Below are 25394 nucleotides of genomic sequence, written 5' to 3' on the forward strand. Positions count from 1 at the left end.
CCCTTCGGGAAAAGAGACCTTCCCTTATCTCCATCTATCCAACTCCAGGTTCTTTCTCTCAACCAGGGAGATTTGTAAAGAAACATCTCCCCACTGTGGGAGGAACATCTAAGGTATTGGGGGTGTTTCTTCAGGGTAGCATGAGAGAAGTATTTTGGGTGGGGAATGGTTGTACAGTTCTTCACTGTGTATCTGAGTGATTTTGATTTCAAAGGGAAGATATTTATTTATTTATTTATTTATTTTTTTTATTTTTTTTGGTTTTTCGAGACAGGGTTTCTCTGTATAGCCCGGGCTGTCCTGGAACTCACTTTGTAGACCAGGCTGGCCTCGAACTCAGAAATCCGCCTGCCTCTGCCTCCCGAGTGCTGGGATTAAAGGCGTGCGCCACCACGCCCGGCGATATTTATTACAGATGTATATAATCAGGGAACAAAGAAGGCAGTGTGTGTGACAGTTTATTTGTTTTAGATGTTAGTGTTGCCTTGCCTATCCTAGCCTACTTATCTTTACCAAGGGTCATGTTTTTACCTAGGGGTATAAGCAGAAGAAATATGGACAACATATTAAGGCTGTGGATATGCAATTAGAATCTAGGATTATAGTTATTCAGTATGAGGTATAGGTCCCAAATGGGGATTTAGTATTGTCCCATGAAATGGAGGCATCATGTGGGACTGAGCATTCAACTCATGCAGTCAGACACTCCCAGTATATAGTGTCAGAATTAATTCAGACAACATCCTTTTGGTGTTCACCAGAGAACAGGATGCCTAATTTCTGGGGAATCCTCTTAACAACTCTCCATGTCTCAGTGTGAATACTGAGGTTATTAACATAAAATTAGAAAAAAATCACCTTGATTTTTCTCCATTGTTTGATAGGATGTCACTATCTAGCTCTCAGAATGTTCTGAGATCCAAATAGATTGTACTCCTCACTGTTCTTCTGGTGTGAGTGATGCCAGTACACAGAGACAACAAACAAAAGAAATAACTGCCCCATGAAAATGAAACAACCACATAAAACAAAGAAAATGGCAAATTAAACAGTGCTGTTGTTATCAAAGCTCATAGAGAAAACAAAAGCCTCCCTGCAGTCTGGTGACACAGCTCAGCTGTCAGGCCCTTGGAGAACACAGGCAAACTCTCATTTTCCTCCTAGTTTTTCTAAGAATAATAGTAATTCATGTGTAAATAGTCTACAGTAGAAACAGTTGAAATATGGTCCATGGATCAGCCCATCAGCAGAACAGGAGAGATGATTAAAAATTGAGTGTCTGCACATCCTATTCAGAGCCATCAAATCCAAATCTATATTTTTGTCATTTCTCCAAGTGATCAGAAGGCATAAAACATCATGCAATGAAAAATATTGGACTATAGTCCCTAGCAAAGAACAAACAACAGTCTTACAGGTCAGCAATATAGTTACAAGTTCACATGCTAGTGACACCTTAGAGATCAATGGATAGACTTCATTCTCTTGTTTTTTTGTTTTTTTTGTTTTTTTGTTTTTTTGTTCTCTTGTTTTAAGATATGAGAGCTGATATCTTAACATTATTCATGCTATTCTATACTAAAGGGCCTTGTAATTGGGGACATTCCATTTGAAGGACTCACGGATTTGAGTCTTCCATATGAATAATAGTAATATACACCATAATAATTAAGAACCTTAAAGTCACTAATTTCCCAACAGTTTTTCAATTTCTCTGTAACTACTCTGGTAGATGTGAGTAATCAATGATATTCACTCCATAAAAAATGTGTCAAGGACTGAGTACATCTTAGAGTGGCATGTGTCTAATGAATAGGAAGGTGTCTAAGTACTGCTATGCTTAGGCTGGTGGAGGCCACCAATCTTTCAGGTAGCATTCATTCTGTAAAAGCCACTAGAATGATTATAGTTTTGAATACAAAAATTAAGACTGAATTCCTTTGGCTTGATGGAAGGCTACTTTAAGAAAAACTATGAAATGTCCATCTCATTCTGTGAGGTGTTTCTGTCTTCTGGTAGTGCTTTCTTGATCTTAGAGTGCCAAATCCTACTTGTCATACAAGGGATGGGGTTCTCACCCATGAAACTGAGCTAGCAGGGCATGGACCTCCATGAGTGTTTATGGTGGTTGTGGGCATAAGGCATGTTTGTATAATAATGTACACAATTTCAGGTTCCTCCATTGTGGAATGTCCTCTGTGTCACAGTAGATGACTACATGATAATCAGAAACAGCATAGAGGGTGAAAATGTGGCTAATGTCTCAGTAAAATGGTAAATACTGAGAACTTCAGGACAGCCCTTAAAGCTGTGAGTTGTGAGCTGTAGAGTCTGACACTCAGTAAGTGATAAACTCTCTGTGCCTTCACTTATATATCTTTATTAAAAGTGGATAAAGTATTAATTAACCATCAAATAAAGAACACATAGTCTTTTCAATACATTGGACATTTGTCATCATGATGACATTGGGCAAGATTCTGAACATGAAAGTCCATTCCATTTCAAGACGGGAAAGAAATAAATCATATGAAGCTCCTTGAGATTTCTGGGGATTGACTTCTAGTCAAGCATTGCTTAACTAGGTCAAATCAGCAAAGATCAACTACTACCAGGCTGAAAAGCCAGTTAGATACTTGCCTCTTCCTGTAAAGGTTACTGTCAGAGATGAGAGATGCTTTAAGTGGACGGTGACCCTCATAGGTAGGTCCATGGCAATTGGACCAACAGAGGTAGAGCTCCTGATGGAGAGATGCTGGGTAACCATGCACAGAGAAAGTCTGTAGACATGCATAAATCATAGCTCATCATCTGCAGAATCTTTAAACTACCCAAATTGTTTAATTTGATTTTCACTATCAATGTATTCAGAGACAATGCTTATTCTTACCCCTTTATTAGCTACTAATAAACCATGGACTACCAAATGTATAAATGGTATTAAAGCTCTTTCAGTATCTGTGGGTTTTGCAAAAGCTGCTGTGTAATTCATAGAATAGACAAGTGTGACTAAGAGACTAGGAAAGTTCTAAATGGGGCTGTGGGAGTCAGTGGATATAGCTTTTTTTCTTCTTAATCTTATGATACACGTAATTCATCATGAGGTTATGTAATTAGAATTTTGATAAAATGTATTTCAATTTGGGACCCAGAAAATGAATTAAAATATGATTTAATTTCATAGCTAAATAAGTTCAACAAAATAAAACCAATCATGCTTGATAAAATGTCATTCATGGAAAGCCAATGGATATACCCTATGTAGTATTTTTTTTCTCCAAATTACAAGAAAGGGTGTGGAAACAAAGCTAAGAAGGAAATAGTGACTTTTTCTGTGTTTAGGAAATACTTGTGTATCAAAATTAGAGGAAAATACCAAGACTTGTGGTCCAAATATCACACCAATTGGGAATGGTTTACATTGCACAGTGACCTCCTAAGGGCACCCTTGACTTCAGCATTCCTCAGGCTGTAGATCAGAGGGTTCAGCATGGGGTTGAAAAAACTGTAAAACAAGAAAAGGATCTTCTGCAGCTCTTCAGGGTGCTGGGACTTGGGGGCGATGTACATGACAATGGCACTGCCAAAGAAGAGCCCTACCACACAGAGGTGGGAGGAACAGGTGGAGAAGGCCTTTCTGCGTCCCTCCACTGACTGGATCCTCAGGATGGCCACCAGGATGCGTGTGTAGGAGACCAGCACTAAGCACAGGGGCCCCACTAAGGCAAACACACAGGCTGCAAAGATAACGACTTGATTGAGTGTTGTGTCAGCACAGGCCAGCTTGAGGACAGACAGGATTTCACAGAAGAAGTGATTGATTTCATGAGGTCCACAGAAGGGCAGCTTCAGGATGAGAATTAAATGGACTAGAGCAAGGAGAAAGCTAAATATCCAGGAAACAGCAGCCAAGATGGTACACACTCTCCAGTTCATGATGACAGTGTAGTGTAGGGGGTGACAGATGGCAACATATCGATCATAGGACATCACCACAAGGAGGACACATTCTGTGCTCCCAAATGTCAAAAATAGGTAAGTCTGCATCATGCATCCAGCAAAGGAGATGGGCTTGGTCTCATCCAAGAGGTTTACCAGTGTTTGTGGCACTGTGTTGCAGGCATAGGCAATGTCAACAGTGGCCAAATTAGAGAGGAAGAAATACATAGGAGAGTGTAGCCTGGGCTCTAGGCAGATTAACCCAAGGGTAAACCCATTCCCTAACAATGTAAAGATGTAGCAGACAGAGAACAATGCAAAAAGAATTACATGAATTCTTGGGCCAAGACAGAATCCCAGCAGGATGAACTCTGTGACCATTGTCTGATTTTCTTTCATTTTTTTTCCTATGAAGGAGAGATAGAAAGTATTAGGGGATGCAATTATATTAAAACATCTTTTCCCCACAAGTCAGATGTTTTTGGTGTGAAATAATTTTAAAATATACTCTTAGAAACTTATTTGGTAAATTAATGAATTAAATATTAGTTATCAAATAGTAACATTGCCTGTCAATTTACTCACATTTCAGTGTGGGCATCCAATTTTCAGAGGAGAAATATGTCAGTAGTTACAGACTTGGAACCACTGGCACTGATGTAATTAAGGACTACCAAACCTATATGAACAAAAATACCATGATATAGTGCTTAGTTTCATGTGTGCCACTCTTTTAGAAAGTTACTAGGCCATAGAAATAATACTGGAGTTTTTAGTATACTTATGTCAGGGAAAAAATAGAGACTGTAGATTGCTTTGTTAGAAATCAGGTTATTGTTACAAATTTTCAAATAGTGATTTACAAAAATTTAAATTGTAACTGGAGTATAAAGGCAGTTCTTTATGGACAAAAATAACTGGTGTCTTACTGGAATAGAAGTTTAACAAATGTGATGCTATGAGGAGGAAGTAGTTACTAGAAATAATATTTAATTATAGTTCTATATGGAATTATAATTTCATTTTAAAATAGATTATACCTATTTATAAACGAATGAAAATATGTATATTTGCTTGGATAAATTCTTGCTTTGATAAATACTCATATTTCTACACACAGAAAATAGGGCAGTTTGTGTTGGGTCGAACAGTGTTATAAGCCTAGCACTGTGTAAAGTAGGCAAGTTTTGTATTCCTATAAACTATCATGGATTTGAAGGGTGTCCATGATTTGGAGTTTTTCTTGCACTATCTGTTTCGACTTCCCCTTCTTGATTTTAGCAGAATAAAAATAGTCTAAAGTGAAAATAAGGCAGAAGGATACTAATCCTATTTTTCTTTTCAAACCTTACAAAATGGTTGCATTTTGTTACTTTATCCTGAACCATGTCTGTGTGCAGAGGTCAACGAACAGCTTTCAGAAGCTGGCTCTTTCCTTTCACCTTGTGGGTTCCAGGGAATGAACCTGAGTTGACAAGCTTGGTAGCAAGCACCTTTACCCGCAGAGTCATCTTGCTCTCCTACTCGTTTTACTTTAATTCAATACTTTCCATTGTGAAATTCCAAATGAAATAAGTTGCTATCAGACAAATAACAACAACAAAAGAACAAGATGACCTCAGCATCAAGAATTGTCATAGTCTCTGTAAGTAGGCAATTGAAAAAGTATTGGCAAGTTGATAATTCAGTTGGTTACTTTACAGAAATCTGAATGGATAAATTAGGGTTAAAATAGTCTATAAAACTGACCCTGTGATTTTGATTTTGGACCAACATTTCTTTACTAAGTCTTGTTGAAATACAACATGGATTTTAATGAGAACTTTGCTAGAGCTATTTCCTGGGCAAAATAATGTGAAGCTCAGCTACTTTCTCCAATAATCAATGCTAGGAATGACACTGAGTTAGGCTAGTCCCTAGTTTAACTGTCATCTGCAGCAAGGGGTGTTAAATGTTTGTTGAAAAATTGTTATCAGAGACAGAATTGATTTCTTAAAGAAACAATTGTAAAATTACATAACCATAAATAACTGATAACAATAATGACCCAGAAATGGGAAGCTGTTAAATGTAATCTCTCAGAGGCAGGGCTGGAGGATTTGACTAATCAGTGAGCTCAAATTATCTACTTTCATAAAATACCTGCTGGATAAAGAGTAAAATGTTGGACAGAGATGGATGTAGAGTATAGACTCCATGCCCATGAAGTAGCATTTCACAGCTTATGCAAAATGACCTACAGGAGAGGGGACAAGGGAACCAGGTGAAGCAAGAATATAGGATGTCTGCACTGCACATGGACAGGTTGGTGACTGGCCATCTATCACCTTAGTTGGATGGGTTTCTAACTAGTTATTTTAACTGTCATTTCACATCATTTTCAGCCCTTGGTAATGATCCCTTCTCTTGAACAGGTGACCCTACATGATTAACAAAATTCTCTGCTTGTGTTTCAGTTATACCTTGGCTTTGAAATAAAGAGTCTTTAGATATTATAGCTTATGCTCTATGCACTTGTGCTTTGAAGGAGCATGAATTTTTTTCTTCTTGAAAATTTCCAAAGGTAGAACTAGAAAGCAGGGAACAGACTCTAGACTAATACAACCCCTTTATTACCATACTTTGTAAAGAAATAGTTCCCTTAATGGAAACTAAGGATGTGCCTACCTTCATAGAAGCATTATTGATACACAACCAACTTAGATTCACTGAAAATAATCTAAATAATATATATTTTTAAAATTTCATGCATAACCTGCTCATTCAATATAAGGTTAAAGTTGAATTTTTTAGAATGAAAGACTCAAACTTTAAGTACTGAGTACATACATAAGGCATGGAAAAATACTGGATTGTACTCTCTCTCTCTCTCTCTCTCTCTCTCTCTCTCTCTCTCTCTCTCTCTCTGTGTGTGTGTGTGTGTGTTTTACTAAACCCAGACACAGAAAGATGGAGAAGTCAGATGTATTAGCATGTTGTTAGCGCTATTGTTTCAGTCTTGAAACACACATGTTCCACACCAGTAGAAAACAATTGGTTATTTTGTATTCCAGATGTTCGTTATGTGACAGATACAAAAATAAAGGAGAAAATAACTAATTTTTGTTTTCTTATGAAATCTAATTTATTTAAAGATATAGTCTCTAACAGTTATGCTAAATCAGTTCTTTCTTTCTATAGGAAAAAAAAGCCCTAAAACTCATAAAATGACTTTCTTATGATCTGTGTTAAAGATCCTTAGTATTTGATAAGATCGACTCAAGAGTTTACAATATGTTAAACACTTAAGTTTAATATTTACTTCTCTTATATTTTTATTAGATAACTTTTTGACATATCTAATTAAAAATAATTAATTGAAACTAATCACTAAGATGTCTACAAGGACTTCCCACTGATATATGTATTCCAGTTGCAATTATAAATTTCGGGTATGATATATATATTAATGTATATCACATGTATATATATTTGCATGTAATGAATGATTTTAAAAATGTATAAGTTGACAAACTTTTATCCAGTTAAAATAACATCTCATGGCTTAAACATTCTACAGTAAATATTTAAGTAAGAGACATGATTTTTTTTCTGTATAGCAAAGCTTCAACACTTCAACACTTCATATTTAGAAAGGCAAATCTCAAAGTTTGATAGATATCTGCCTCATCTCTGTAGTTGCAGACATGGGCCAGACAGAATTTGTCACATGACTTCCTGTTGTTTACCAATTGTGCAGCTCAAATAGAAGCCTGGTTACTTGTATGCAATGAGAAAGAACAGAAAATGAATTAGTTTTCTTGCTTGCACTATAACAAAGAGAGGCTTTGCCAGCTCATCTTATGGATGACTCTATCGAGTAGTATCCTATGCACCAAGCATTATGGGAAAAGTAGGGCAGGTTGATGAAACCAGCATTATGAATACTTTATTGTAAAAATATCTTCAGGACAAAGATATTAATATAAAGGTAAACTTTAAATATCAAAACTTTCTAAGCAGGACATTTAGAGTTTCTTGACATTTCGTTCTTTTCTCACTTTGCCCCATGATCAGACACATCTGTCGATTTCCATACACATGCCACAAACGCATCCTCCACACATCAGATGATTTAACCTGTATTTATTTTTCAGCATAGATCTGCTTTTCTAAATACATTCTTAAAGGTGTGTTCAAAGAAGGTATGTTTAAGACATAGACTTGACATTCATTTAGTTTCATATTCTATTGGAATAAAATTACATTCATAAGTTTATCAGGTATTTTGACAGTGGTGACAAGAATTAAATGTAACCTTTATAAAATCACCAACATATATTAATTGTTCCGATATGGAGCATTACTCTGTAACATATCCTACTCTTCTACTATATTGTTGTTGAGCAGGACAATTACTTCACATATTTCATCCAAGCTCACAATGTAGAAATTACTTACTATTCATGTAGATTAATGACCATGTAAATTCAGCATCCATAAAGACAATTGATTTCTCTTCCTGATTAATAAAGAGTAGTAATAACAGAGGGAGAGCAGGCCAAAACCCAGAAGCTTTAACAAATCTGGGAGTACTTAGGTAGTAAAGTAAAGTCAGGCACCCTTCTTATCTGAACATTAAACCCAAGGGTTTCAAAGAGGAAGCAGCTGGAAGTTGGTACAGATCCTGTATCCTCAGATCTTCATGGAACTGCAGAAACCTTCCTGCCTGAAATGCAGGTGCATACTCAGGAAAGGTGATAATATTCTCTTAGAGTTCAACCTGACAGTCTTGAGGGAATTACAGGAAGGGCTATGCCGTGAAATGCCCTGCATGCCCACCTCTGTTAAAAGCAGTGGGCAAGCAATTGTGTTTTTCTATTTCTGTTCTTATCCCCAGCACACAATTTGAATCATAACCATCGAAAATACCTCTGAGACAACAACTCTCATTAGAGTTTCTAAGTACTTCTATTATATGAGCTCATAACTTTCAGAATAACATTGTTTCCAGTCTCCAGAGGATTCTGGTAATCCTGCCAAGAAACAAGACTACTGGATGAGCTTTCTGGCATCCAGTCTGCAAGTCAGCTTGTTTTCAATGGAATTTAGTTGCCCTGAGCTGAAGAATAGATGGAGAAAAAAGACTCTAAAACTAATCTGATTGAAAGTTGCACTCCAAGGTGAGGAGATGGTGTGAAAGCTGCTCATCCATTGCCTGCAAAAATCATGATGTCCTTGTGTTTACTAACTGAATAGTAAGTAAATGAGTAAATGAATCACATTTTCTGTATCCATTCTTTGGTTGAGGGACAACTGGGTTGTTTGAAGTTTCTGCTTACTATGAATAAAATTTGCTATAAACATAGTGGAGAATGTGTCCTTTTGATATTGTGAAGCATCTTTTGGGTACATGCCCAGGAGGTATAGCTGGGTCTTCAGGTAGGACTATTTCCGATTTTCTGAGAAATGGCCAAATTGTTGTTCAGAATGACTGTACAAGTTTGCAATCCCACCAGCAATGGAGGAGTGTTCCTTTTTCTCCATATCCTCACTAGCATGTGCTGTCACTTGAGATTTTAATCTTAGCCATTCTGATTGGTGTAAGGTGAAATCTCAGGGTCATTTTGATTTGCTTTTCCTTGATGACTAAGGATGTTGGACATTTATTTAAGTGCTTCTCAGTCATTCAAAATTCCTCTATTGAGATTTCTCTGTTCAGCTCTATACCCCATTTTTAAATAGGACATGCATGCTATGGACTCACTGATAAGTGGACATTAGCCATAAAGTACAGGATACCCAAGATACACCCCAGAGACTGAAAGATGTTAAACAAGAAGGAAGGCCCAAGTAAGGATGACTGAATCTTACTTAGAAGGGGGAATAAAATAGTCATAAGAGGCAGGAGGGAAGGAGAGAGGATGGGGACGGGAATGGGGAGATAGGGATGGGGTATGGGTACAGATAGGAGAGAGAGCCAGAGGGACAGAGGGACAGGAGAATGTAGGGAAATCTGCAGCTGCCAGGGATGAGAAGTCTAGGAAGACCCAGAGACCAGGGATTTTGGGGGAGCAGGGCTTCCAGGAGCCAATGCGGATGACCTTAGCTGAGATGCCTAAAAGTAAGGATATGGAATCTGTAACCAGGCAGGAATACCAGTGGAGGGATAAGGACACCAACTCAGCCATGAAACCTTTGACCCCCAAATGTGTCCTGTCCCCAAGATGTGCAAGGACAAAGATGAGCAGAGACAGAAGGAATGGCCAACCAATGACTGGCCCAAATTGAGACCCATTCCATGGGCAAGCACCAATCCCTGACACTATTAATGATACTCTGTTAAGCTTGCAGACAGGAGCCTAGCATAACTGTCCTTCGAGAAGCTCTTCCTAGCAGGTGACTGAAACAAATGCAGATAACCACAGCCAAACATTGGGTGTAGCTTGGAGACTCTTATGAAAGAGTTGGGGGGGGGGGGCTGAAGGGGCTAGGCACTCCACAGGAAGACTAACAGAGTCAATAAACATGGAACCCTGGGAGCTTTCAGAGACTGAGACACTAACCAAAAGAGCATACACTGGCTGGACCAAGGCCCCTGGCACATATATAGTACACAGCTCAGTCTCCATGTGGGTCCCCCAACACATGGAGCAGGTGGGGGGCTGTCCCTAAAGCTGTAACTTGACTGGAATCAGTTCTCAAACAGGGCTGACTTGTTTGACCTCACTGAGAGATGATGCACCTTATTCTGCAGAAACTTGATGTGCCAACGTGAGGGGGTCCCCAGGGGTGCCTCAGTCTCTCAGAGGAGAAGGGAAGGTGGTATGGTGGGAGGGATTCTGTTTGGGACTGACCTGGAGAAGGGCAGCTTTTGGGACATAAACAAACAAACAATCTAACAAATAAGTAACAAAGTTAAGAGTCCAAGGAGAGGCTAAAATATTTAAGGGAGGTTTTGAGGGACCTGTTTTGAGGCAGCACCTTCTAAAGCAGTAAGCTCAAATGTAAATCATTACTTGTTAGTGCTCATCAAACGCCTTGTGAAAGGTGGGGCAGGGGTGGCTTGCTTCAGTGATTGACCCCTCCTGGGAAGACAGGAGCATCCACAAGGTGGTTTCCCTTATGAGTTACCATCTCTCTTAGGATGATGGAAATACATAATAGTAAGAGCATTTTTATTTTTATTTTTGTTTCCTTCTAATATTGGACACTGGAGAAAAAAATAATTGTGGCCGAAGCCACACTGAACTTTATAAAGTAGTGAGCTTATTACATTGTGATCCTGATCTTCTGGAGATAAAGTATAAACTCAAGAGATATTCTCACATTTTTCCCGTCATTGCAGCTCATGGCCACCTCTGTTGTGAATATACATCCATAATGAGGAAAAAAAATACTGTTTTTAGGGAAACCAAATCTTTCTTACATGAAAAGCCTTATGCACAGAGGCCACTCCATAAACATTTTACCTTCTTTTTGCATTCAGGAGAGCAACAACTAATGTAAATGAAATGCCCATGATAACCATATGAAATCTTCACTGTAGAGATACCAGTCATAAATAGTCATTCCAGTCAACGAGACGGAAAGTTTAAGTCAGATCAAGTTCAACGTAAAATTTCATGAGGGCAAACAAATTGAAATTCAGGAAACACATCACCCAAATCACTTTTACTGCATAAGCAAGATGGGACAGCCTCTGTTTCAACAAGCTGTCATTGTGAAACATAAACACATGGAAAATGTAAACACAGGAAACAAAGTTTAACTGAAACAAATATGTTTATAAATGTTTGCATTATTTTTAGCCACAGAAAAAAGAAAATTGCCTCTAGGGAGTAGTAGCCAGAAAATCTGTATGAACAGAATCTAATAGAAAACATTTCTTTATAGTCAACACATATTTGAGACTAGAAAGCTGAAAAATTAGAGGATGTAATTAAGTTTTACATTTGAAAATACAACAAAAAACCCAAAATTTTAAAATTCTTGAAAAAAAAAACATAATACCAATAACTATTACTCAAATGTTCTATTCAAAGTAAATTGAAATTTCTTTTATCTTGTGTTGGCTTTCCCTGTAAGATGTAAACAAATATTCATTGTTATATATAGGGCACAGATGCTAGACCAACAAAATAGACCTAGCTTAATGAATCAGTGAATTTTGGAGGGGTCCTTACAGGAGTGTAGATGATTAAAAGGCAACTTCATGTCCGAGGAGCCTACCTCAGTATTGGTGAGGACTCAATGAAAGCTGCATTTCTGAAGCTGTCCATATGACTTGCAGGCAGCACGGGTGGATGGTAATTCTCTTTCTATAGCTGTTGTTAATGCTTGTTTAATTCTGAAAAGGGGCTTTATGTATTTCCTAAGTTTCAGGATTATCTTGAGACTTGTGAGTTTTGTTTTCTTCCTGAGCTTCGTAAATTTAATTTACTTTCTATGTTGTAAGGTCACTCATTCGAGGAGAAAACATTTCAGTTTGAAGGAAGTAGCTACTCAACTTCTGGTTACTACTTAAACTGTTTTAAAGAATAAAAATATGTACTGGAGAGGTGACTCAGTGGCTAAGAGCACTGACTGCTCTTGCAGAGGTCCCTGACTTCAATTCCCAGCAACCACATGGTGGCTCACAACCATCTGTAATGGGATCTGATACCCTCTTCTGGTGTGTCTGAAGACAGAAACAGTGTACTCAAATACATAAAATAAATAAATAAATCTGAAAAAAGAATAAAAATGCTACATGAGTATAGGAATGGGCAAAACCAACAGTGCATCCTGGACTGGGCGAAGTTGGAGTGCTGGATGCACTGTTGGTTTTGGCCATTCCTATACTCATGTAGCATTTTTATTCTTTTTTCAGATTTATTTATTCTAGCAAGATTTTGCTGAAAGGACCCAGATATAGCTGTCTCTTGTGAGACAATGCCGGGGCCTAGCAAACACAGAAGTGGATGCTCACAGTCAGCTATTGGATGGATCACAGGGCCCCCAATGGAGGAGCTAGAGAAAGTACCCAAGGAGCTAAAGGGAACTGCAACCCCATAGGTGGATCATTATTATGAACTAACCAGTACCCCAGAGCTCTTGTCTCTAGCTGCATTTGTATCAAAAGATGGCCTAGTAGGCCATCACTGGAAAGAGAGGCCCATTGGACTTGCCAACTTTATATGCCCCAGTACAGGGGAATGCCAGGGCCAAGGGGTGGGGGTGGGTGGGTGGGGGACTTGGGGGGGAGTGTATTGGGGACTTTTTGGATAGCATTGGAAATGTAATTGAGGAAATTACCTAAAAAAAAAAACCCAACAGTGCAGTCAGTATTAATTGAAATAAAAACATTTATATTATGGGCTAGCAGTATTTTTTTTAGTAGGCATTAAAAGCTCTTATGCTTAAAGAAATTCTAGAATTTTAGAGCAATAGACATAAAACCTAACTAAAACAAGAAGTATGATCAGGTCTCCACATAAAACATCATCAGAGAGATTTGTAAAGGTACCTTTCCCTATTATGAGAGGTGCAACTAAGATGTGAGAGGGTGTATCTTCAGGGTAACACTTGAGGGTAGTGTTCTGGGTAGAGAGTATAGATGCAGTTCTGAACTGTGCATCCTGAGTGATTTAGCTTTCAAATGGCAGGTGTTTATTTGCAATGCATAGATCCTGGGAATATAGGAGACAGTGATTGAGATAGGGTTTATTTTTCTCAGCTGCTAGTGTTACTTTAACTGGGACATAGGGCAAAGATAAGTGCTCCTCTTTTCATCATGTAGCTGTGGCTGGTCACAACTACCAATTTGAGGCTATATCATCCTGCCCTTTTACATATAGTGTGGGCTATGTTTTCCCAGCAGGGATACTGTAAGAATAACTTTGAGCAACTCCTGAAGCTGTGGTGGACATGAGATTAGAATTCTGAGTTATACCAAATCAATCAGAAGCATAGGTCAGACCTGGAGCATGTTATTGCCATCTGAAGTGGGGTAGACTTGTGACAAAGAACCATTACTTAATGAGGTGATGTTATCTAGTATCAGAGAGCTGTTAGAGTTCAGTTGGAAGACATGCAGCTGTTCATCACTGGAGAGCAGATTATTTGGTTTGTGCTGAAAGTCTTCACACACCCAGTATCAATGTTGAAAATTGTGAGAACAAGAATGGGAAAAGAATCCAATCTTTGATAGAAATTAAATATCCAAATGAAAAACACAGATTAAAAAATATTTCTAACATTTGCCTTCATGGTGGTGACATTGAGAAAGACTAGAGACAGGAAAGTATATTATGTCAGACTGAAAAATCATCTGAGGGAATGAGGTATGGATTTGTGTGTTAGGTGCTTGTTACTTCAGATCCTCAGTACCCACATTAAAACCAGGCACGGAAGGACACACCTAACACCAGTGCTACAGAAGTAGAGAAAAGTAGATCCTAGGGGCTTGCTGGCTAGCCAGCCTAGCCAAAGCAGCAAGCATCAAGTTCAGTAAAGAGATCCTGTATAAAAAAACCAAAGTGGAGATCAGTAAAGGAAGATACTCAAAGTTGACCTCTGACCTACACACACACACACACACACACACACACACACACACACACACACTCACACACACATGCATACATGCACACAGACACTCACACATGCACATCAGTGCACACACATGCATGAACACACACATAAATGAATACACACAAACATGCACACACATGTATACCTGACAATGCATGTATATGTGTATGCAGGTGCATGCAAGAGCAGACAAAAGAATACATGTGCATATACATGAAATGATTTCATTGAGAAATCACCTATAATATGTTGGAACTGAATACTAGTCTCTAGTTTTTAACTAAGTTGCAGAGCCAGCTAGGTACCAACTCTATTTTGCAGGGCTTCTCATGAAGGGCAAGATGACCTTGGAGGGCAGTGACATATATCTGGATGTAGAGAGCTGATGGAAAGATTCTGGGAAGCAATGCATAGAAATGTCTGCACACAGATATAAATCCCAGTTCATCATAGTATGTTTGTAGAGAAATACTACACTACCCCAAAAGTTTAACCTGATTTTCACTTTCAGTTTATTCAAGGAGACAATGCTCACATTTATCCTTTTACCAGCTAGCAATGAGCCATCAGAATCCCCAGTCTATAAATGAAACTGCAGTGACTTCATTGTCTATAGTCTTTAAAGAGATACTCCCCTCCTCTTCCTCCTGTCGTTTTGTTTTAATTCTATTCCTTCACTCAACAAACAAGTTAACATCCTAATATGTGTCAATAACTTGATTATAAAAGTTTCTGGTCTCACAAAGCACAACTAGATGTCCTGTGTTTCCTGGACTAGACAAATGCAATTGCAGTGTGTGATCTGATTTCAGGATCACCATATCTGGGTATAGCCTGTTTCACTTCTAAATCTGGTGCAGTTTATGAAGTAACTCAAAATTACCCTAAAGGTATGATTGCATGTAATTTTGGAAGGCCTACAAAATGAGTTAAAACACCCTATAATTCAATAATCAATCCAATTGGAAATTAGTTACATCTGATAAAGCTTTGTGTCTATGATGAAACTTATTGCTCTTCCGGTCAGAAAAGCACCGGGGCAGCTAGGGCGCAGGGTGGGCTGAAACTCGCCAGCTACCCACAACACCCGCCACAGGATCTTAAGACTTCTGGTGAGTGGAACACAGCTTGTGCTCCAATCCAATTGCGCGCGGGACCTGAGACTGCATTAGTTAGGGAAGCAGAAACCGGCCTGAGTAGGGCCACAGGCCTCATCCAACTGGATCAGCACAGGGGTAGCTTGAGCCCAGGGTCACCTGACACCCGCCAGCTACCCACGACCCCCGCCACAGGATTTTGAGACTGCTGGTGAGTGGAACATAGCTTCTGCTCCAGTCCAATCACGTGGGACCTGAGACTGCTTTGGTTGGGGAGGCAGAAATCTGGCCTACGTAGGGCCACAAGCCTCTTCCGGTCAGAAAAGCACCAGGGTAGCTAGGGTGCAGGGTCGGCTGACACTCGCCAGCTACCCACAACACCCGCCACAGGATCTTAAGACTTCTGGTGAGTGGAACACAGCTTCTGCTCCAATCCAATTGCGAGCGGGACCAGAGACTGCATTAGTTAGGGAAGCAGAAAACCCGCCTGAGTAGGACCACAGGACTCTTCTGGCTGGACCAGCACCGGGATACCACCAGCTACCCACGACCCCCGCCACAGGATTTTGAGACTGCTGGTGAGTGGAACACAGCTTCTGCTCCAATCTTTAAACAGTGACAACGATAACAACTAACCCCAGAGATTACCAGATGGCGAAAGGTAAACGTAATAATCTTACTAACAGAAACCAACACCACTCACCATCATCAGAACCCAGCACCCCCACTTCGCCCAGTCCAGGGCACCCCAACACACCAGAAAAGCTAGACACGGATCTAAAAGCATATCTCATGATGATGGTAGAGGACATCAAGAAGGACTTTAATAACTCACTTAAAGAATTACAGGAGAACATGGCTAAAGAGTTACAAGTCCTTAAAGAAAAACAGGATAACACAATCAAACAGGTAGAAGTCCTTAAAGAAAAACAGGATAATACAATCAAAGAGGTAGAAGTCCTTAAAGAAAAACAGGAAAACACATCCAAACAGATGATGGAAATGAACAAAACCATACTAGACCTAAAAAGAGAAGTAGACACAATAAAGAAAACCCAAAATGAGGCAACACTGGAGATAGAAACCCTAGGAAAGAAATCTGGAACCATAGATACCAGCATCAGCAACAGAATACAAGAGATGGAAGAGAGAATCTCAGGTGCAGAAGATTCCATAGAGAACATCAGCACAACAATCAAGGAAAATGTAAAATGCAAAAAGATCCTAAGTCAAAACATCCAAGAAATACAGGACACAATGAGAAGACCAAACCTATGGATAATAGGAGTGGATGAGAATGAAGATTTTCAACTCAAAGGACCAGCAAACATCTTCAACAAAATTATAGAAGAAAACTTCCCAAATCTAAAGAAAGAGATGCCCATGAACATACAAGAAGCCTACAGAACTCCAAATAGACTGGACCAGAAAAGAAATACCTCCCGACACATAATAATCAGAACAACAAATGCTCTAAATAAAGATAGAATACTAAAAGCAGTAAGAGAAAAAGGCCAAGTAACATATAAAGGCAAGCCTATCAGAATTACACCAGATTTTTCACCAGAGACTATGAAAGCCAGAAGATCCTGGACGGATGTTATACAGACACTAAAAGAACACAAATTCCAGCCCAGGCTACTATACCCAGCCAAACTCTCAATTAACATAGATGGAGAAACCAAAGTATTCCACGACAAAACCAAATTCACACATTATCTCTCCACGAATCCAGCCCTTCAAAGGATAATAACAGAAAAAAACCAATACAAGGACAGGAACCATGCCCTAGAAACAACAAGAAGGTAATCCCTCAACAAACCTAAAAGAAGACAGCCACAAGAACAGAATGCCAACTTTAACAACAAAAATAACAGGAAACAACAATTACTTTTCCTTAATATCTCTTAATATCAATGGACTCAACTCCCCAATAAAAAGACATAGACTAACAAACTGGCTACACAAACAAGACCCAATATTTTGCTGCTTACAGGAAACTCATCTCAGAGAAAAAGATAGACACTACCTCAGAATGAAAGGCTGGAAAACAATTTTCCAAGCAAATGGTATGAAGAAACAAGCTGGAGTAGCCATTCTAATATCTGATAAGATTGACTTCCAACCCAAAGTCATTAAAAAAGAAAGGGAGGGACACTTCATACTCATCAAAGGTAAAATCCTCCAAGAGGAAATATCAATCCTGAATATCTATGCTCCAAATACAAAGGCAGCCACATTCATTAAAGAAACTTTAGTAAATCTCAAAGCACACATTGCACCTCATACAATAATAGTGGGAGACTTCAACACACCACTTTCACCAATGGACAGATCATGGAAACAGAAACTAAACAGGGACACAGTGAAACTAACAGAAATTATGAATCAAATGTATCTGGCAGATATCTACAGAACATTCTATCCTAAAACAAAAGGATATACCTTCTTCTCAGCACCTCATGGTACCTTCTCCAAAATTGACCACATAATTGGTCACAAAACAGGCCTCAACAGATACAAAAATATTGAAATTGTCCCATGAATCCTATCAGATCACCATGGACTAAAGCTGAACTTCAATAACAAAATAAATAATAGAAAGCCAACCTTCACGTGGAAACTGAACAACACTCTTCTCAATGATACCTTGGTCAAGGAAGGAATAAAGAAAGAAATTAAGGACTTTTTAGAGTTCAATGAAAATGAAGCCACAACATACCCAAACTTATGGGACGCAATGAAAGCATTTCTAAGAGGAAAACTCATAGCTCTGAGTGCCTCCAAAAGGAAACTAGAGAGAGCATACATTAGCAGCTTGACAACACACCTAAAAGCACTAGAACAAAAGGAAGCAAATTCACCCAAGAGGAGTAGACGGCAGGAAATAATCAAACTCAGGGGTGAAATCAACCAAGTGGAAACAAGAAGAACTATTCAAAGAATCAACCAATCAAGGAGCTGGTTCTTTGAGAAAATAAACAAGATAGATAAACCCTTAGCCAGACTCACTAGAGGGCACAGGGAAAGCATCCTAATTAACAAAATCAGAAATGAAAAAGGAGACATAACAACAGATCCTGAAGACATCCAAAACACCATCAGATCCTTCTACCAAAGGCTATACTCAACAAAACTGGAGAACCTGGATGAAATGGAGAAGTTCCTAGACAGATACCAGGTACCAAAGTTGAATCAAGATCAGGTTAATGATCTAAACAGCCCTATATCCCCCAAAGAAATAGAAGCAGTCATTAATAGTCTCCCAACTAAAAAAAGCCCAGGACCAGATGGGTTTAGTGCAGAGTTCTATCAGACCTTCAAAGAAGATCTAATCCCAGTTCTTCACAAACTATTCCACAAAATAGAAACAGAAGGTACTCTACCCAACTCATTCTATGAAGCCACAATTACACTGATACATAAACCACAAAAAGACCCAACAAAGATAGAAAACTTCAGACCAATATCCCTTATGAATATTGATGCAAAAATCCTCAATAAAGTTCTTGCTAACCGAATCCAAGAACACATCAAAACAATCATCCATCCTGACCAAGTAGGTTTCATCCTAGGGATGCAGGGATGGTTCAATATACGGAAATCCATCAACGTAATCCAGTATATAAACAAACTCAAAGACAAAAACCACATGGTCATCTCGTTAGATGCGGAAAAAGCATTTGACAAGATCCAACACCCATTCGTGATAAAAGTCTTGGAAAGATCAGGAATTCAAGGCCCATACCTAAACATGATAAAAGCAATCTACACCAAACCAGTAGCCAACATCAAAGTAAATGGTGAGAAGCTTGAAGCAATCCCTCTAAAATCAGGGACTAGACAAGGCTGTCCACTTTCTCCATACCTATTCAACATTGTACTTGAAGTCCTAGCCAGAGCAATTCGACAACAAAAGGAGATCAAAGGGATACAAATTGGAAAAGATGAAGTCAAAATATCACTTTTTGCAGATGATATGATGGTATATATAAGTGACCCTAAAAATTCCACCAGAGAACTCCTAAGCCTGATAAACAGCTTCGGTGAAGTAGCTGGATATAAAATTAACTCAAACAAATCAATGGCCTTTCTCTGCACAAAGAATAAACAGGCTGAGAAAGAAATTAGGGAAACAACACCCTTCTCAATAGTCACAAATAATATAAAATATCTTGGCGTGACTCTAACTAAGGAAGTGAAATATTTGTATAATAAAAACTTCAAGTCTCTGAAGAAAGAAATTATAGAAGATCTCAGAAGATGGAAAGATCTCCCATGCTCATGGATTGGCAGGATCAACATTGTAAAAATGGCTATCTTGCCAAAAGCAATCTACAGATTCAATGCAATCCCCATCAAAATTCCAAATCAATTCTTCAACGAATTAGAAAGTGCAATCTGCAAATTCATCTGGAATAACAAAAAACCTAGGATAGCAAAAACTCTTCTCAAAGATAAAAGAACCTCTGGTGGAATCACCATGCCGGACCTAAAGCTCTACTACAGAGCAATTGTGATAAAAACTGCATGGTACTGGTATAGTGACAGACAAATAGACCAATGGAATAGAATTGAAGACCCAGAAATGAACCCACACACCTACGGTCACTTGATCTTCGACAAGGGAGCTAAAAACATCCAGTGGAAGAAAGACAGCATTTTCAACAAATGGTGCTGGCACAACTGGTTGTTAACATGTAGAAGAATGCGAATCGATCCATTCCTATCTCCTTGTACTAAGGTCAAGTCTAAGTGGATCAAGGAACTTCACATAAAACCAGAGACACTGAAACTTATAGAGGAGAAAGTGGGGAAAAGCCTTGAAGATATGGGCACAGGGGAAAAATTCCTGAATAGAACAGTAATGGCTTGTGCTGTAAGATCGAGAATTGACAAGTGGGACCTCATGAAACTACAAAGCTTCTGCAAGGCTAAAGACACCATCAATAAGACAAAAAAACCACCAACAGATTGGGAAAGGATCTTCACCTATCCTAAATCAGATAAGGGAATAATATCCAATATATATAAAGAACTCAAGAAGGTGGACTCCAGAAAGTCAAATAACCCCATTAAAAAATGGGGCTCAGAACTGAACAAAGAATTCTCACCTGAGGAATACCGAATGGCAGAGAAACACCTGAAAAAATGTTCAACATCCTTAATCATCAGGGAAATGCAAATCAAAACAACCCTGAGATTCCACCTCACACCAGTCAGAATGGCTAAGATCAAAAATTCAGGTGACAGCAGATGCTGGCGAGGATGTGGAGAAAGAGGAACACTCCTCCATTGTTGGTGGGATTGCAAGCTTGTACAACCACTCTGGAAATCAGTCTGGCGGTTCCTCAGAAAATTGGACATAGTACTACCGGAGGACCCAGCAATACCTCTCCTGGGCATATATCCAGAAGATGTCCCAACCGGTAAAAAGGACACATGCTCCACTATGTTCATAGCAGCCCTATTTATAATAGCCAGAAGCTGGAAAGAACCCAGATGTCCCTCAACAGAGGAATGGATACAGAAATTATGGTACATTTACACAATGGAGTACTACTCAGCTATTAAAAATAATGAATTTATGAAATTCCTAGCCAAATGGATGGACCTGGAGGGCATCATCTTGAGTGAAATAACACAATCACAAAGGAACTCACACAATATGTATTCACTGATAAGTGGATATTAGCCCAAAACTTAGGATACCCAAGATATAAGATACAATTTGCTAAACGCATGAAACTCAAGAAGAATGAAGACCAAAGTGTGGACACTGTGCACCTTCTTAGAATTGGGAACAAAACACCCAGGGAAGGAGTTACAGAGACAAAGTTCGTAGCTGTGATGAAAGGATGGACCATTTAGAGACTGCCGTATCCAGGGATCCATCCCATAATCAGCTTCTAAACGCTGACACCATTGCATACACTAGCAAGATTTTGCTGAAAGGACCCAAATATAGCTGTCTCTTGTGAGACGATGCCGGGGCCTAGCAAACACAGGAGTGGATGTTCACAGTCAGCTATTGGATGTATCACAGGGCTCCCAATGGAGAAGCTAGAGAAAGTACCCAAGGAGCTAAAGGGATCTGCAACCCTATTGTTGGAACAACATGATGTACTAACCAGAACCCCGGAGCTCTTGTCTCTAGCTGCATATGTATGGAAAGATGGCCTAGTCGGCCATCAATGGAAAGAGAGGCCCATTGGTCTTGCAAACTTTATATGCCCCAATATAGGGGAATGCCAGGGCCAAAAGAATGGGAATGGGTGGGTAGGGAAGTGGGGGGCGCTATGGGGGACTTTTGGGATAGCATTGGAAATGTAATTGAGGAAAATATGTAATAAAAATATTAAAAATCAAAAAAAAGAAAGTTTTTCAGTCAAGTGGGATTAGGTTGAAAATAAGGCTTTTCTCACACTAGTAATGTGGGCAGAAATCTTGATAGTAATAGACTATTGAGCATTTCTGTGATAGGCTGTATGAAGTCCTTTAGCCCTTATGAATGGTTCAGCTGGCTAAAGTCGGCTCTCTTTTGGTTAAATAATTTGTGTAAGTATTTAAATGAAACCTCAAGTTAGAAAGTACAAAATACAATGCTTGAAATTCAATAGTTACCACTATGGTTCTGTCTTCTAATATGCTGCATCATTCCTTTGCTATTTTCTTTCAGTAGGTTTTATATTGTTAAGACATGTGAAATCATTTCCCCTCCAAAAACAAAGAAAGAAAGAAAAAAGAAGCCCTAGATATTTTGTTTTAACCAATTTAAGGAGGATATATGACAGTAATTTATGTAGAGAGTCCAAACAAGACTGGGTGCTAGAATACACAGAAATTTAGGACATGTCTGGAAAAAAAATATGCTTCCGTTTTCTCTGTTAGTTCCTCTACCACTTTATTCTTGTTGGTTGTCTTTATATTACTGTACGACAATAGCTGAGGTAATTGGCTGAAAAAGGGAAGGCTCATTTTCACCTTTCCTTTCTGAGATTTGTGGCCATGATGATTACTGCCTTACCCTCCCCAACCCCATTTGTCTGTTTGGTGTGTGTGTGTGTGTGTGTGTGTGTGTGTGTGTGAGGATCCACTTACCCTATAAGTACAATAAATAGATCTTTGATAAAAAAAAAAAAAGAAACTTATCGATATCTTTTCCTATACCTAGAGAAGATATGTTCTTATCATCAGGTACAGGAAAAGACAATGTGAATGTTTCCATATTTGGGCAATAACTGGAGACTAACATTTGCGGAAACTTCTGAGGCTGGTGGCTCAAACATAATACCAACTGGGAATGAATTTCTTTGCACAGTGCCCTCCTGGGAGCACCATTGGCCCCAGTGTTCTTCAACCTGTAGATTAGGGGGTTCAACATGGGTTTTAAAAGCTGTAAAACAAGAAAAGGCTAGGGGTTGGAGAGATGGCTCAGTGGTTAAGAGAACTGGCTGATCTCCCAGAGGTCCTGAGTTCAATTTCCAGAAACCACATGGTGCCTCACAACCATCTGTAATGGGATCCGATGCTCTCTTCTGGTGTGTCTGAAGACAGTGACAGTGTACGCATATACATAAAATAAATAAATATTTTTTTTAAAAAAATGAAAATACACTTCTGTTTCTCTTCAGGGTCCTGGGACTTGGGGCCATGTACATAATGATGGTGCTGACAAAGAAGAGCCCAACCACATAGTGGTGGGAAGAACAGGCAGATAAGGCTTTTCTGAGACCCTCCTATGACTTCATCCTGAGAACAGACACCAGGATGTGTCTGTTGGAGACTAGCATCAAGTGCAGAGGCCCCACTAAGATGAGCACAGAAGTGGTGGAGATGATGACTTTGTTGATTCCAGCTTGAGGACAGACAGGGTTTCACAAAAGAATTGATTGCTTCCATTTGTTACTCAGAAGAGCAGACTCAGAATGGGTATGTGAATATTTATATCCCAACTAACTCGAGATTGAGTTCATAATCTACTCAAAGGAAATTATAAAATAGCAATTTTTATTATTAATATTGTTTTTAATAGACAAGAATAATTATGATATTTACTTGTGGAATGCAATTTAATGTCTAGATACTTGAATATAAGGAGTATTGTGAGGTAGTGAGAAGGAAGGGCTTTGTAAAAGCAATATCTAATGGCAATGACATGCTATTGGGGGGTCCACTTAAACTCTGCATAAATCCAACATAATTTAAACATCAGGTCAATGTAGATGACAAAAATTTATTGTAATCAAGCCACTACTGATTGATTAGGGCTAAAGAACAGACTTGGGAGCTGAACTATGACCCATAAAGGACACTATGCAGCATATTTAAACGATGAAACCATAAAGAGAGGAGAGTGGGGGAGCTGAAATTTTCTGTTGATATTTTATACAATTTTATTCGTTTACATTTCAAACAATATTCAGCTTCCCAAATACCCCTTTATAAATCCCCCATCAACACCCCCTCTCCTCTCCCCTTTGTCTCTATGAAGGTGATCCCCACCAATTCACTCACTTCAGCCTCACCCCGCCAACATCCCCCTACACTGGGGCATTCCCTCCCCTCCCATTGATGTCAGATAAGGCCATCCTCTGCTACTTATGTATCTGGAGCTATGGATCCCTTTATATATACTCTTTGGTTGGTGGTTTAGTTCTTGGGAGCTCTGGGTGGTCCAGTTAGTTGATATTATCCTTCCTGTGGGGTTGCAATCCCCTTCAGCTCTTTCAGTCCTTCCCCCAGTTCTTCCAGTTGGGGTCCCCTGGCTCAGTCCAAGGATTGGCTGTGATTATCTGCATCTGTATTGGTCAGCTGCTGGTAGAACCTCTTAGAGGACAGTTATAAGAGGGTCCTGTTAACAAGCACTTTTTGGCATCAGCAATAGTGTCTGGGCTTGGTGTCTGCATATGGGATGGATGTCTAGGTGGGGCAGCCTCTGGATGGCCTTTCCTTCAGTTTCTGCCCCATTTTTTCTTTTGTCTTCACATTTCCTTGGGAAAGAAACAATTCTAGCTTAAAAATTTTGAGATGGGTGGGTGGTCCCATCCCTCAACTGGAAGCTGTGCCTATCTACTGGAGATGGTTTCTACGTGTTTTATCTCCCCTTTGTTGGATATTTCGGCTAATGTCATCCCTATTGGGTCCCGGGAACCTCTTGCTTCCCTGGCATCTGTGACTTTCTATTGGCTACCTCCAGTTCCTCATCCTCCACTGCTACAAATCTGTTCAATTTCCTGACCCTCTGTACTTTCCTCTTGTCCCTTCCAATACCTGTTTCTAACCCTCCCCCCCTTTCTCTTCCCCATTCTATGTATGATTGAAGAATCTACACTTTGGTCTTCCACCTTCTTAAGCTTCATATGATGCGTAGGTTGTATTGTAGGTTGTTTGTAGGTTGTATTCTGAGCTTTGGGGCTAAAATCCACTTATCAGTGAGTACATACTATGTGTGTGTGTGTGTGTGTGTGTGTGTGTGTGTGTGTGTGTGTGTGTTTGTGTGTGTGTATGTGTCTGGGTTACCTCACTCAGGATGATATTTTCTAGATCTATCCATTTGCCTGTGAAGTCCATGAAGTCTTTGTTTTTAATAGCTGAGAATTACTCCATTGTGTAAATATACCACATTTGCTGTATCCATTCCTTTGTTGAGGAACATCTGGGTTGTTTCCAGCTTCTAGCTATTATAAATAAGACTGCTATGAACATAGTGGAGCATGTGTCCTTGTTATGTTGGAGCATCTTTTGGTATATTTCCAGTAGTGGTATAGCTACTACTACCAAAAAAACTATTTCCAGTTTTCT

At 39.2% G+C, this 25394-nt stretch overlaps 1 protein-coding gene across 1 annotated transcript; it reads right to left on the reverse strand.

Moving 5' to 3' along the window:
- Positions 1-2832: 2832 nt before the first annotated feature.
- LOC110296594 (olfactory receptor 2A1/2A42-like) lies at positions 2833-4569 on the reverse strand. The gene is made up of 2 exons (XM_021165300.2): positions 4525-4569; positions 2833-4346 (listed from the first exon to the last, which is right to left on the reverse strand). Exon 2 carries the CDS (start codon positions 4336-4338, stop codon positions 3397-3399), a length of 942 nt encoding a protein of 313 aa, XP_021020959.1. The 5' UTR covers positions 4339-4346; positions 4525-4569; the 3' UTR covers positions 2833-3396.
- Positions 4570-25394: the final 20825 nt, after the last annotated feature.

Source organism: Mus caroli, unplaced genomic scaffold (genome assembly GCF_978045245.1).
Source record: "Mus caroli unplaced genomic scaffold, Mus_caroli_1 scaffold_7, whole genome shotgun sequence".
NCBI classification, from domain to species: domain Eukaryota; kingdom Metazoa; phylum Chordata; class Mammalia; order Rodentia; family Muridae; genus Mus; species Mus caroli.

What these genes read in the sequence shown, in the direction of transcription:
- LOC110296594 (XM_021165300.2), bottom strand. Translation starts at nt 4,338, where the DNA reads ATGAAAGAAAATCAGACAATGGTCACAGAGTTCATCCTGCTGGGATTC.